The 12,743-nt window shown below is 34.2% G+C and overlaps 2 protein-coding genes across 4 annotated transcripts in view; one reads left to right on the forward strand and one right to left on the reverse strand.

Moving 5' to 3' along the window:
* Positions 1–1,527: 1,527 nt before the first annotated feature.
* LOC111464082 lies at positions 1,528–2,182 on the reverse strand. The gene is made up of 2 exons (XM_023108162.1): positions 1,890–2,182; positions 1,528–1,816 (listed from the first exon to the last, which is right to left on the reverse strand). Exons 1-2 carry the CDS (start codon positions 2,111–2,113, stop codon positions 1,558–1,560), a joined length of 483 nt encoding a protein of 160 aa, XP_022963930.1. The 5' UTR covers positions 2,114–2,182; the 3' UTR covers positions 1,528–1,557.
* Positions 2,183–6,743: 4,561 nt separating this feature from the next.
* The window catches only part of LOC111464077 (mediator of RNA polymerase II transcription subunit 34), a 12,979-nt gene continuing 6,979 nt past the window's right edge, over positions 6,744–12,743 (forward strand). For 2 of the 3 annotated variants that reach the window (XM_023108148.1, XM_023108149.1), the window contains exons 1-9: positions 6,744–7,104; positions 8,034–8,257; positions 8,741–8,887; positions 9,236–9,451; positions 10,502–10,606; positions 10,707–10,811; positions 10,916–11,038; positions 11,563–11,651; positions 11,992–12,028. In XM_023108148.1, coding sequence (XP_022963916.1) covers positions 7,041–7,104; positions 8,034–8,257; positions 8,741–8,887; positions 9,236–9,451; positions 10,502–10,606; positions 10,707–10,811; positions 10,916–11,038; positions 11,563–11,651; positions 11,992–12,028 — 1,110 coding nt within the window. In that variant the 5' untranslated portion in view covers positions 6,744–7,040. Of the gene's footprint in view, positions 7,105–8,033; positions 8,258–8,737; positions 8,888–9,235; positions 9,452–10,501; positions 10,607–10,706; positions 10,812–10,915; positions 11,039–11,562; positions 11,652–11,991; positions 12,029–12,743 lie in introns of those variants that run through there. The other variant, XM_023108150.1, reaches the window with a different exon arrangement.

Genomic DNA, 12,743 nt, shown 5'->3' on the forward strand with positions numbered 1-12,743 from the left:
GGGTCTCGAAGGGAGTGAGATTGTGAGATCTCACATCGATTGGAGAGATGAACTAGTATCAGCGAGGACACTGAGCTCTGAAAGGAGGTGGATTGTGAGATCCCGTCTTTTGTAGAGGGGAACAAAGCATTCTTTACAAGGGTATGAAAACCTCTCCCTAACAGACGCTTTAAAAACCTTAAGGGGAAGCCCAAAAGGGAAAGTCTAAAGAGGACAACTGCTAACGGTGTGCTAGTGAGGACGATGTGTCCCAAAGGGGGTGGATATCGGGCGGTTTGCCAGCAAGGATGCTGGGTCCTGAAGGGGGTGGGATTGTGAGATCTCACATTGATTAGAGAGAGGAACTAGTGCCAACGAGGACGTTGGGTCCCGAAAGGAGGTGGATTGTGAGATCCCACATCGATTAGAGAGAGAAACTAGTTTCAACGAGGACGTTGAGCCTTGAAAGGAAATAGATACGTCTGTTGGAGAGGGGAACCGAGCATTCTTTATCTATTATTTATTTATTGATTTTTTTTTGTTTTAGCATAAAAATTATTTGTTTATTGATATACAATAATTGTGTTTAATAAGTACAAACGTGTCACGCTTAAAATTAATTGTAATTTGTTCCCTATGGAGAGGACAAATACAAACGAAATCAAGTGGAAAACTATAATTCCTTTTTTTTTTTTCTTTTCTAATTTTTATTTTAATTTTCAAGGATCATGCCTGTCAATTTTTAAGCATGCTTCAACGATAAATTTGTAATAAAAATCGTGCGATTATCGGGGAAGGCATAGATTAGCAACATGGTCGTGTTACTTACTTCTCGCTTCTAAGAGTGAAGACTATTCTCACATAACGCCCCATGCCCAGGAATCAGAGTAGGATTCAAAATTCAAATTCGGCACTTGATAGCCCCGACACTCCACTGCATGTCCTGTGACATGGTCATGTTACTTACTCCTCTCTTCTTAGAGTGAAGACTATCCTCACGTAACGCTCCATGCCTAGGAATTGGAGCAAGATTCGAAATCTAAATTTAGCACTTGATAGCCCCGACATTCTACTGCATCTCCTACGACATGGTCACATTACTTACTCCTTTCTTCTAAGAGTGAAGAGTATCCTCACGTAACGCCACATGCCCAAGAATTGAAGCATGATTCGAAATTTGAATTCGGCACCTGATAGTCTCGAGATTCCACTGCATCACCTGCGACATAGTCATGTTACGTACTCCTTGCTTCTAACAGTGAAGATTGCATATCGTGAAAGATGGTCACATTACTTACTCCTCGTTTCTAAGAGTAGAGATTGCATCTCCTACGACATGATCACATTACTTGTCGTTTCTAAGAGTGAAGACTATCCTCACAGACTAACACGAGTCTTTTTAGCATGTTTTTTTTTATTTTCACATGCATTTTAGGAAAATTTCCATGACGTTGCTCAACATAAAATTGCTAACTCCTAACTATGAAGTTCTTAGAACTCAAGTTATGGATTCTAATAAACGAAATCTCAGATTAAAAAAAAAAAAAAAAAAAAAAGAAGCACCATTTATGGTCAAAATTATAAATTGAAATCTTGATCGATGGTCACGTCAGACATAGTGTCTTGTCCGATGGTTGATCCAGGCGCGGTTATTCTTTTCTTGCTATGTTGCTGCAGCTCAAGATTTTTTGGTAATTTTCTTTCAACTCTTTCATTCTTGCTAAGTCGACATAAAACGTAATCCGAGTCTACAACTTGGTGTATCGAATCTTGGTGCAAGCTATACTCATGCATAAACCATTCACCATGGTGCTCGGGCAATTGGACATTCTCGTATCTGAATGTTCCAATAACACAAACAAAAGATTAAAGATTCTAATGAAAATTGAAATCAAAATAATAGAACGAACCTGAAGCACTTGAAATAGCCGATTATTTGTTTATCGGTTTTGGTAGCAAAAATTGGACTAGCCGAATTCTCGCCACTCCATGTACCGTTGGCCAAGCCAATCTTGCGATTGATATACGCCCACAGATGTTCGGAGTTATTGGTTAGCCTCTTGAGTTTGGTGAAAAAATAGAGATCTTCACCGTTGATGCCTCCAAACCGTAGCCAGATTTCCCATGGCTCCATTTCTCCATAAAGATCACAGTCCAAGACTGCGCCTTTGAAATATGGGAGACCGTGAATCTTGAAGTTTAGATACTGAAGAAGCTGCTGATCGGTAGGCTTGAATTTCACGCCCACGGACAAGAGAGAGCGATTACGAGAATCCATTAAAATTTGATAAAGACTTGGTGAATGTGTTTGTTGAAATGGTTGGAAGGAGCCTTTAGGGTTTGTATGTGCTTGGTTGAATTTCGTCCAATTTTGCTTCAAACTAACGCTGCTTAAGAACAAAACCAACCTGGGCCATTATTATAATTAAACAAACTTTTTGGCCTGTTTGTTATGCCTCGTTCCGCAATTTATACAAATATGTGTGCGCTTTTAAAACTTAATTTTTTTTATAACCATTTTTCAAAGTTTAAAATGCTACTTTTCATTTTTTTTAAAAAAAAAATTAAGATATTATTGAACCATTTTAAAGTTTAGAAATATATATAATTACTTCGGCACATTTTTATTAATTTAGTCTATATTTTAGAACCTAATTTGTCGATTAATTTTAACAATTAATAATACAATTTTTTTTTCTACGTTTTAAAATATTTTAATTAGATTTCTATTATAATCAAATAACTATAAAATATTCTTGGTAATATTTTACAATTATCTTTTAAATTTTAAAATAATTTAATCAGATTTTAATTACAATCAAATAACAATAAAATACATATATATATTTTTTTTTTACATTTTACAAATTTCTATGGCAGTCAAATAACCATAAAATATTCTTTTTGATATTTTATAATTATCTTTTAAATTTTAAAATATTTTGATTTGATTTTTATTACAATCAAATATCTACATACAGACCTATAAAAGCTCATTCCAAGAATATCAAGAAATACATTCACGAGAAATACATTTATAGAGTCTTTCTCAAATATTAATGGATTCTCATGATTGCCCTCTCTTAACCGTGGGAGTCAGATTCTGACCTACTGATCAACAGCTTCTTCAATATCTACAATGGAAGATTCACAACCAACCATATTTCAAACGTGCAGTCTTGGACTGTGATCTTTATGGAGAAATGGAGTCATGGAAAATATGGTCACGTTTTGCATTCTAATAAACAAAAATCTCATATTAAAAAAAAAAAATGCAAAAGTACCATTCATTGTCAAAATTATGAACTCATATCTTCATCGATGGTCACGTCAGACTTAGTGTCTTGTAAAATTGTCGATCCAAGCGCCGTTATTCTTTTCTTGCTATGTTGCTACAGCTCAAGATTTTTTCCTAATTTTCTTTTTAAGTCTTTCATTCATGCTAAGTCGACCTAAAACGTAATTCGAATCTTCAACTTGGTGTATCGAATCTTCATGCATAATCCATTCGCCATGATGCTCCGACAATTGGACATTCTTGTACCTAAAATGTTCAAAGAATACAAACAAAAGGTTAAAGATTCTAACGAAAATTGAAATCAAAATAATAGAACGAACCTGAAGCACTTGCGATAGCCGATTATTTGTTTATCGGTCTTGGTAGCAAAAATTGGTTTGACCAGGTTCTCGCCACTCCATGTACCGTTGGCCAAGCCAATCTTGCTGTTGATATGGGCCCACATATATTCGAAGTTATTGGTCAGACACTTGAGTTTGATGAAGAAATAGAGATGTTCGCGTCGATGACTCCAAAACGTAGCTAGATTTTCCATGGCTCCATTCCTCCGTAAAGATTGCAGTCGAAGACTACATCTTTGAAATACGGGAGGTCATGAATCTTCCAATGCAGATATTGAAGAAGTTGTTGATCGGTAGACCTGAATTTCACGCCCACCGGCAAGAGAGAGAGCGGTGATGAGAATCCATTAAAATGTGTTTCTTGAAATTCTTGGAAGGAGCTGCTAACTTGAATTTCCTTCCAATTCTGCTTCGAACTAAACCTATTTAAGAATAAAACCAACCTGGGCCACTATTGTAATTAAACAAACTTTTTGGCCCTTGTTCCGCAATTTAATAAAAAACGGGTGCGCTTTCATAATTTGAGGAGTATATTGTATCATCACGTAGTGAGCATGACGAGTATGTTGTATGCGTTTATATGTTTATTATGCATAATTTAAGGTTTGGATAGCTCGTTATTGCCCAGTTATGAGTTGGACTATCACTATGTTTCATAGAGTGTTAGTTGTGGTATCCATAGACTATGAGTTATTGTTTCACGTATTTTGATCCTAATACCTAGTCACGAGTTCCATAGCCTTCTTGGATTGACCAGACATCTTATAAAGACAGATAAAGCGCAATCTCTATTCATGCACTAACCAGCCGGGTTTAGGGTCTATTGTTAGACATGCCTTAGTTGTCACCCAGAGAGGATTTCAAAAGTCATAGAGGGTATGCTATCGGTGGTGCATAGTCGAGTAGTTTTATTGTTATAGCTCGAGTGGTGGCGTAGTGACATGTAGTTTTATTGTTATAGTCTGAAAAGACAAAGTAACAAGTTGGTTTGCGACACGTAGTTTTAGTATTTTAACTTGATAAGGGTACATGAGTAGATAGTTTATTATTCCAATCTCGAAAAACATAATGAAGGTAGTTTACTGATATTAGAAATAGGTAGTTTACTAACGAGGCTTCATAATTAATTTTTGAAAATAACATACTGAATATGAAAGGTATGGAAAAATATCTCGGAATGTATCGAGACAAAATATTAACCAATTTTATTTAAAACTTATTGTTTTTTATAACCATTTTGAAAGTTTAAAAAGGTATTTTTGAATTTTTTTTCCTAATTTAAGAATATTATTGAACCATTTTAAAGTTTAAAAAAATACTGGACATTTTTATTAATTTAGTCAATATTTTAGAATTAATTTGTTGATTAATTTTAACGATTAATAAAAACATAATACAAAATATTGTTTTTAATATTTTACAATTATTTGTTTTTTGTCAGTTTTAAAATATTTTAATCCAATTTTTATTATAATCAAATAACCATAAAATATTGTTTTTGGATATTTTACAATTATTTTTTTATTTTTTTATTTTACAATTATTTTTTTTTTTTTTACATTTTAAAATATTTTAATCAGATTTCTATTACATCAAATAATTCAAAATATTCTTTTTTATCGAAAATATATTTTACAATTATCTTTTTAGATTTTAAAATATTTTAATCAGATTTCTCTTACAAACAAATAAGCATAAAATATATATTTATTTTTGAAATTTTACAGCTATTTTTTTACGTTTTAAAATATTTTAATTAGATTTCTATTACAATTAAATAATCAGATTTTTATTATCTTTTTAATATTTTACAATTATCTTTTAGTTTTAAAATATTTTAATCAGATTTTTATTACTATCAAATAAAAATCTATAAAAGCTATTTCAAGAATATCAAAAAATACATTTAAAGTCTTTCTCAAATACTAATGGATTCTCATGATTGCCCTCTCTTGCCCGTGGGAGTCAGATTCAGACCTACTGATCAACAACTTCTTCAATATCTACAATGGAAGATTCACGACCAACCATATTTCAAACGTGCAGTCTTGGACTGTGATCTTTATGGAGAAATGGAGCCATGGGAAATCTGGCTACGTTTTGGAGGCACCGACGGCGAAGATCTCTATTTCTTCACCAAACTCAAGAGGTCCACCAATAACTCTGGACGTTTGTCGGCGCATATCAACCGCAAGGTCGGCTTGGCCAACGGTACATGGAGTGGCGAGAACTCAACCGATCCAATTTTTGCTGCCAAAACCGATAAAACAATAATCGGCTATCGCAAACGCTTTAGGTTCGTTCTGTCATTTTGATTTCAATTTTTGTTAGAATCCTTAGCCTTATGTTTGTGTCCTTGGAACATTTAAGTCATTGAATACATTTTAGGTACGAGAATGCCCAATTGCCGGAGCATCATGGGGAATGGATTATGCATGAATATAGCTTGCATCAAGATTCGATACAACAAGCTGTAGATTCAAATTATGTTTTATGTCGATTCAAAAAGAATGAAAGACTTAAAAGAAAATTACAAAAAAATCTCGAGGGGCCGAAACTTAGTAAGAGAAGAATGACCACCTGAATTCTTTCATAGTGGAAGTCGTGCAATAAGAGACGATCAAAGATATGATTCTGCACTACAACCGACACTTCAAACGATCCAACCGATTTTATTTCGTTTAATATTTAAATTTCATTAAATTTTAGTTACTTATGTAATATTGGTCGAAGATAGATATATTTTTTTAAATAATTAATAAAATAGAGAGTTCGGTTGTGAAATCACTCTCTATTCTCAAAAGCCTTAAAATTCTCTTATCATATTTTCCCTTCAAAATTTTATGATAAAATTGTAATAATAATAACAATAATAATAATATAATTAAAAAATAGAAAATCAATAATTTATATATCCTTATTCATTAATATATTATTACTAAATAATTAAATATTTAATTTAATCTAAAGTACAAAAATAATAAATTAAAGACATTATTCAAATTTTTTTTTTTAAAGTTTAAAAATGTAAGGATATTTTTATTAATTTATTTTTTATTTTTAAAATTTATAATTTAGCTCTATTTAAAACAAAAATATAAAATGGAGGGAAATGGGGTGCACGCGCCAAGAATACTACTCGCTCGATTAGGAGAGGCGAATGAGACGACGGTAGGGCAGCGGAACACCGGCGGGGAGATCGGCGGAAACTCATGCAAATTTTTCTCAGTTCAGAACTCAAAGCCTTTCCATTTTCGTAAACGACGGTTCATCTTCAGGTGTCTTGGGAGTCCATGATTGTTGCTGTCTCGACCTTCATTTCCATTATCCGCTCCCCTGAGCCCCCTCACATGGTTTTGACTCTAGAGTGTCTGTTCTGATTGCCTTTGTTCAAAACCTGGTCTATAATTTGCGATCGAGAGATGAACACGGAAGAGGTACTAGAGGAGCTTCTGAACGTAGAAGTGCAGATAAACGAAGTCCAAGGTGCTTGAGTAGTCATTATCTTCTCTATTTTTGCGTTCCTTTATTCTTTATAATGTATGCCTGAATTTCCATTGGTGTCATTGCTGTTTCTGTGTTTCAATTCGTGTTAACTTCTTGCATGAGTTAAAAGTTCGATAAAATCTTTATATGTACCGGTGGAATTCCTCAATGGAACTGAAAAATTGGGTTGGTTGAGGAAGCATTGTATAGTCTCGTAGTAGTCGTTAGTGTTGAGGATTGTTGGGAGGGAGTCCCCATTGGCTAATTTAGAGTATGATCGTCGGTTTATAAGTAAGGAATACATCTCCATTGGTATGGGGTCTTTTGGGGATGCCCAAAGCAAAACCATGAGAGCTTATACTCAAAGTGGACAATATCATGCCATTGTGGAGATCCGTGATTCCTAACATGGTATCAGAGTCATGCCCTTAATTTAGCCATGTCAATAGAATCCTCAAGTGTCGGACAAAGAAATTGCTAGCCTCAAAGGTGTAGTCAAAATTGACTCATGTGTCGAACAAAGGGTGTACTTTGTTCGGCGGCTCTAGAGAAAGGAGTCGAGCCTCGATTAAGGGGAGGCTGTTCGGGGGCTGCATAGACCTTAGGGGAGGCTCTATGGTATACTTTGTTGGGGAGAGGATTGTTGGGAGGGAGTCCCACATTGACTAATTTAGAGGATGATCAAGGGTTTATAAGTAAGGAATACATCTCCATTGGTATGAGGCTTTTTGGGGAAGCCCAAAGCAAAGCCACGAGAGCTTATGCTCAAAGTGGACAATATCATACCATTGTGGAGATATGTGATTCCTAACGGTTAAAACCTCCCACGTTGCCAAAGCTGATCGTGTTTTATGTTTGTATAATGGATTATGTAATTCATTTCTTTTGGGTTGTCCTTGCATTTCGCCTTATGCCTTATCTTTCTGTAGCTGAAATAACTGTTCTTCTGGAACGCCAAGACAATTTGTACCAAAGAAAATCTGAGCTGCAGTCCTTGTTAGAACTCTGTAAAGAAACAGAAGATTCTGTCAGCCACACAGGCACTTCTACGAATTCAGAAAATTGGTCTGGTCCATTTAAATGGGATTCCGAAGCGAATGACGTTAAGTTGAACATCTTTGGCATATCCACATATCGTGCAAACCAGCGAGAGGTAAGTATTTTCTTTTTGGTTTTTTTTTTTTCTCATATATAGGTTATATCTTTGATTCTGTTGTTTATCAACTAGAGATGGTCAAAGATTAAAGTGAACAGAGAGCAGGCCATCTTGTTGTTAAATGCAGGCTTTGGTGAAGCATGTTCTACATTTTCACTGGAATATAAATAGAGTTGCTTACTTTCCCTCAGTAGGAGTAAGGGAAAAACGCGAAATCACCTGTAGCCTAATTCAATATATGAATCAAAGCTTTAACTACCTCTGATCTCTTCTAATCGGAAAACAATTCAAACCTATCTATTTTATTCATTTGATTGTTCTTATAAAGAAGAACACCTTGACTTTTCCACCATTATTCAAGTTCATAAATATTTACCAAAGAATGAACTAAGGACAATATGTTTGAACTGTTGAAGTTGTCTTTGTGATGCTATTGTTTTCCGTTTGTGAGTGGATTTACTAATTATTGCATAGTAGTAGATTGTCAATGCTGTCGTGAGTGGGCGAGATGTTTTGGTGATTATGGCTGCTGGAGGTGGGAAGAGTCTTTGTTACCAGTTACCAGCTCTTCTATATGATGGACTTGCTCTGGTTGTCAGTCCTTTACTTTCTTTGATTCAGGATCAGGTACCTCATAGTTACATTTTTCGTGTTTTAGTGTAAGTTCTGTTAAGTAGAGTGACATGCTGAGTAGGTTTTATCAGTTTGGCTAATAAGTTTATATTTTTTTTTTTTCAAATTTATATATGTTGGAATAGAAAATATCTCGGTCTGCTGGTTTTGTTTTATTTAGAAGAAATCAATACTTTTGGTTGTTTTTAGTTTTTCTGGAACCAATATATTGGTTCAACATTGATTTTGGAGAAAAAGAGGAGCAACGCAGGTATTGGTTTCATGAAGAACACCCATATTTCGCTTCTTCCAATAATTTCACTAGGTAAACCATATCTTTTGATCAAGAACACCTTTTTTCAGGTTATGGGTTTGGCTGCTTTAGGAATTTCAGCATCTATGCTTACTTCAGCTACTAGTAAAGAAGATGAGAAGTCCATATACAAGAATCTCGAAAAGGGTGAAGGGAATATGAAAATATTATATGTCACACCAGAAAAGATATCAAAGAGCAAGAGATTTATGTCTAAACTTGAAAAGTGCTATCATGCTGGTCGTCTTTCTCTTATTGCAATTGACGTGAGTATATCTATCAACATGTGTTATCTATGGTTCTTACTATGGTTACCATCTTATTACTTCCTTACCCTTTGTTTCAGCGAATTATCCCTGTTGTTATCGAACTTTAAAATGTCAAACGAAGGAATAACAAAAATGTATTTGGTTTCGAACGTTGGTAGCTTCTTCTAGCCTATCATTACTTTTAAATAGGAATGAGGGAATGTAAATATAAAAACTCGAATAAAGAATGTCGGAAGGAATAAGATAAGAAAATCTATGAAGAGAGATTGAAATTACAAAATTCTGCCAAGGATTCAATTTATGACGATTAAAGAACGAAAGAAATGATCAAACATAGCAAGACCAGACAATTTCTCAGAAATTTTCTCTTACTTCGGAAAATGGCTCCGTTGTGAAAACTGGTGGCTTCTTCCTTTTTTAGCATTGATAGATGTTATTATCATTACCAAAGCAGATGATAGTGTTAAAAGTACCAGGACACTTTCTCAAAATGGAAAAAAAGAGTTCTCTACATCTGTCCTTTTAGGGTGAAAAGAATACTTGCATGGTGAAACCATTCCATGGTGCAGCCGACCTTAGTAAATAACAGATAGAAGTATATGCACAAGGAATATGTGCTCATAAAGAGTATTACTATGTTTCTAGAAGTTAAGAGACTCAGGCTGGAATTAGTTTCTGATGGATAAAGAAAAACTTTATACTGGTCTTTGCCGCCACATTATTTACAAGATTACAAACTGCAGGTTCCTATTTCCCAATCTCCAAGATTTCACCATTCATATAGATTAAAAGTTATTCTTTCAGCAATATACTTTACGCCATTATCGTTAATCACGATCATAACTATTGAATTTCTTGTTTCAGTACCTTTGTAAAATTCCCAAAACTAAAGCTTTTAGGTTAGAGTTGATATTTTTATTAGTTCTTAAAAATGAAATCTTATACATTAATAGATCTTTTTTGGTTTATTGGTACTCACCTTTTAGTGAATAATGAGTTTGCACATGCAAGAAAGGATTTTTTTAATCTATTTGTCTTTCTTTGTAGGAGGCTCATTGCTGTAGTCAGTGGGGCCATGACTTTCGACCTGACTACAAGAATCTTGGTATTCTGAAGACTCAGTTTCCAAATGCTCCTGTGATTGCTTTGACTGTATGTTATTATTCTACTTTTGTGGAAAAAGTCTATCTTTTCTATTCAATCTTTTTAACGGACTACATTATGAATTAAATATTTTGTTATATTCTTTTAGGCAACTGCCACTCAAAGGGTCCAAAATGATCTGGTTGAGATGCTTCGCATCCCCAAATATGTTAAATTTGTCAGTACAGTCAACAGGCCGAATCTCTTTTACATGGTATACTGTAAACATCATCAAAAAAGAAAAAAAGAAAAAAACAAAAAAACAAAAAAGAAGTCTTTGGGAGATTCCTACTTAATGATTCAATCATTGTACTACAGGTACGGGAAAAGTCGTCGGTTAGCAAGGTGGTGATTGATCAAATAGCTGAATTTATACAAGAATCTTATCCAAACAATGAATCGGGTATAATATACTGCTTTTCCCGAAAGGAGTGTGAGCAGGTCTGTATCGACACTCTATGCGCTATCTGGGTCAATTTTTTTTTAAGAGACAATTTCATTGATGATAAAAATTTACAAAAGGGAGGCATAATCATGGTGTTTTCAAAAGACCTTCCCAATTTGGAATGAGGGAGGTATAACTATAGGAAGTAAAAATATTAGATAGTTTACACCCATATGTGCGCCATCTGTATCATCATAGTAAACCTTTACACATGGCTTAGCGAAAAATATTTCTAAAACATGTACTATATATTATGAAAGTCTAATGGGAGAACTTTTTTGCATGCTTTTGTCCGTTTCTTAGAGTCAACGAACAGTTTAATTAATTTCGTATAAGAAAAGTTTAGAAGCAGATTTGCGAATTGTTTTATCTCATGCAAGTGCTACTATTTTTCGCAATGGTTTGTAATTTGACCATGGTTGTGCTTTATGCATTGTCTGGTTCATCTAATGTAATGTGGGATCTTGTTTATACATGACACTAGAAGCTTGTGTTTCTCTTATTTCTTCAAGAATTATAGGTTGCAAAGGAGTTACGTGTGAGGGGCATTTCTGCTGACCATTATCATGCAGACATGGATTCTGTTGCCCGTGAGAAAGTTCATATGCGGTAAAGTAATTCCGCTCGCCGGTCAATGTTTATGAATCTGTACTTCGTATTCGGTAATTTGGGAGAAAGTAGATTGGCTTTCCACATGTCATGGCGGGACATCTTTACTAAATAATATAAAAGTATAAAACCAAGGCGTGAGCATGGCCAATCATCACTTTCTAAAAACATGAATATCGCTCTATATGATATGGATGTAGATGCCCAAATCTCTAACAAAATAACGTATCACAATTTAAATGAGTAAAGCTACTTGGACATCTCTATTTAAATTTCTTCTTAATTCTTGATTCAATTTACCAAAGTTTCTTTGATATCTTGTAAATGTTTTCTATCACAGGTGGAGCAGTTCTAGGTTGCAGGTTATTGTTGGCACGGTATGCATAATTGAATTTTCCTCGTCTCTTTTCTGGGGGAAGTGTTTTTGGTCAAAATACACTTTTGGTCCCTGAGGTTTAAAGTTGATATTTAGAACCATTTAAAACCATTTCTCAAACATTAGGGACTAACGTGTTCGTTTTGGAACTTCAGATATCAAATAGACATTAACTTCAAACATCAGGCACCAAAAGTGTATTTTGCCTCTATTTAGAGGGACTCTGATTACATTGTAAACATAAAGAAGATACAGTTACAAGCATTTAACCAAAGGCAAGGAGATAAAATATCACTTTTCAATGAATAAAAAAGGGGGTGTTACGATAATTTCTCTGATTTTGTGGTTAATCTGGGTTTGGCTTTTGTCAAGCATTAATGGAAATGGGAAGCTTGTTTACGAATGGTTGATAAATAACATGCTATGTTTGGTATTGAGAATGGTTTTTCTAAAATGTGATTTAGATTTTTTTATGTATTACCTAAATTATATATATTTTTTTTAATAATTTGATAAATTGTATTAAATTAAACTAAATCTATTAATAAAATTGGTTTTTTTTTTTAATAAAAAGTGAATAATTAGAATTAAGGAAATTAATTTGAGTAATTAAAATTTGCATTAATTATTACTAGCAAGTTTAGGATGAAATGCTCAGTAGTAACATATATTTTTGAACCATTCCCCCCCCCCCCCCCCCCCCCCCCCCCCCCCCC

Source organism: Cucurbita moschata, unplaced genomic scaffold (genome assembly GCF_002738365.1).
Source record: "Cucurbita moschata cultivar Rifu unplaced genomic scaffold, Cmos_1.0 Cmo_Scf00029, whole genome shotgun sequence".
Taxonomy (NCBI): Eukaryota; Viridiplantae; Streptophyta; class Magnoliopsida; order Cucurbitales; family Cucurbitaceae; genus Cucurbita; species Cucurbita moschata.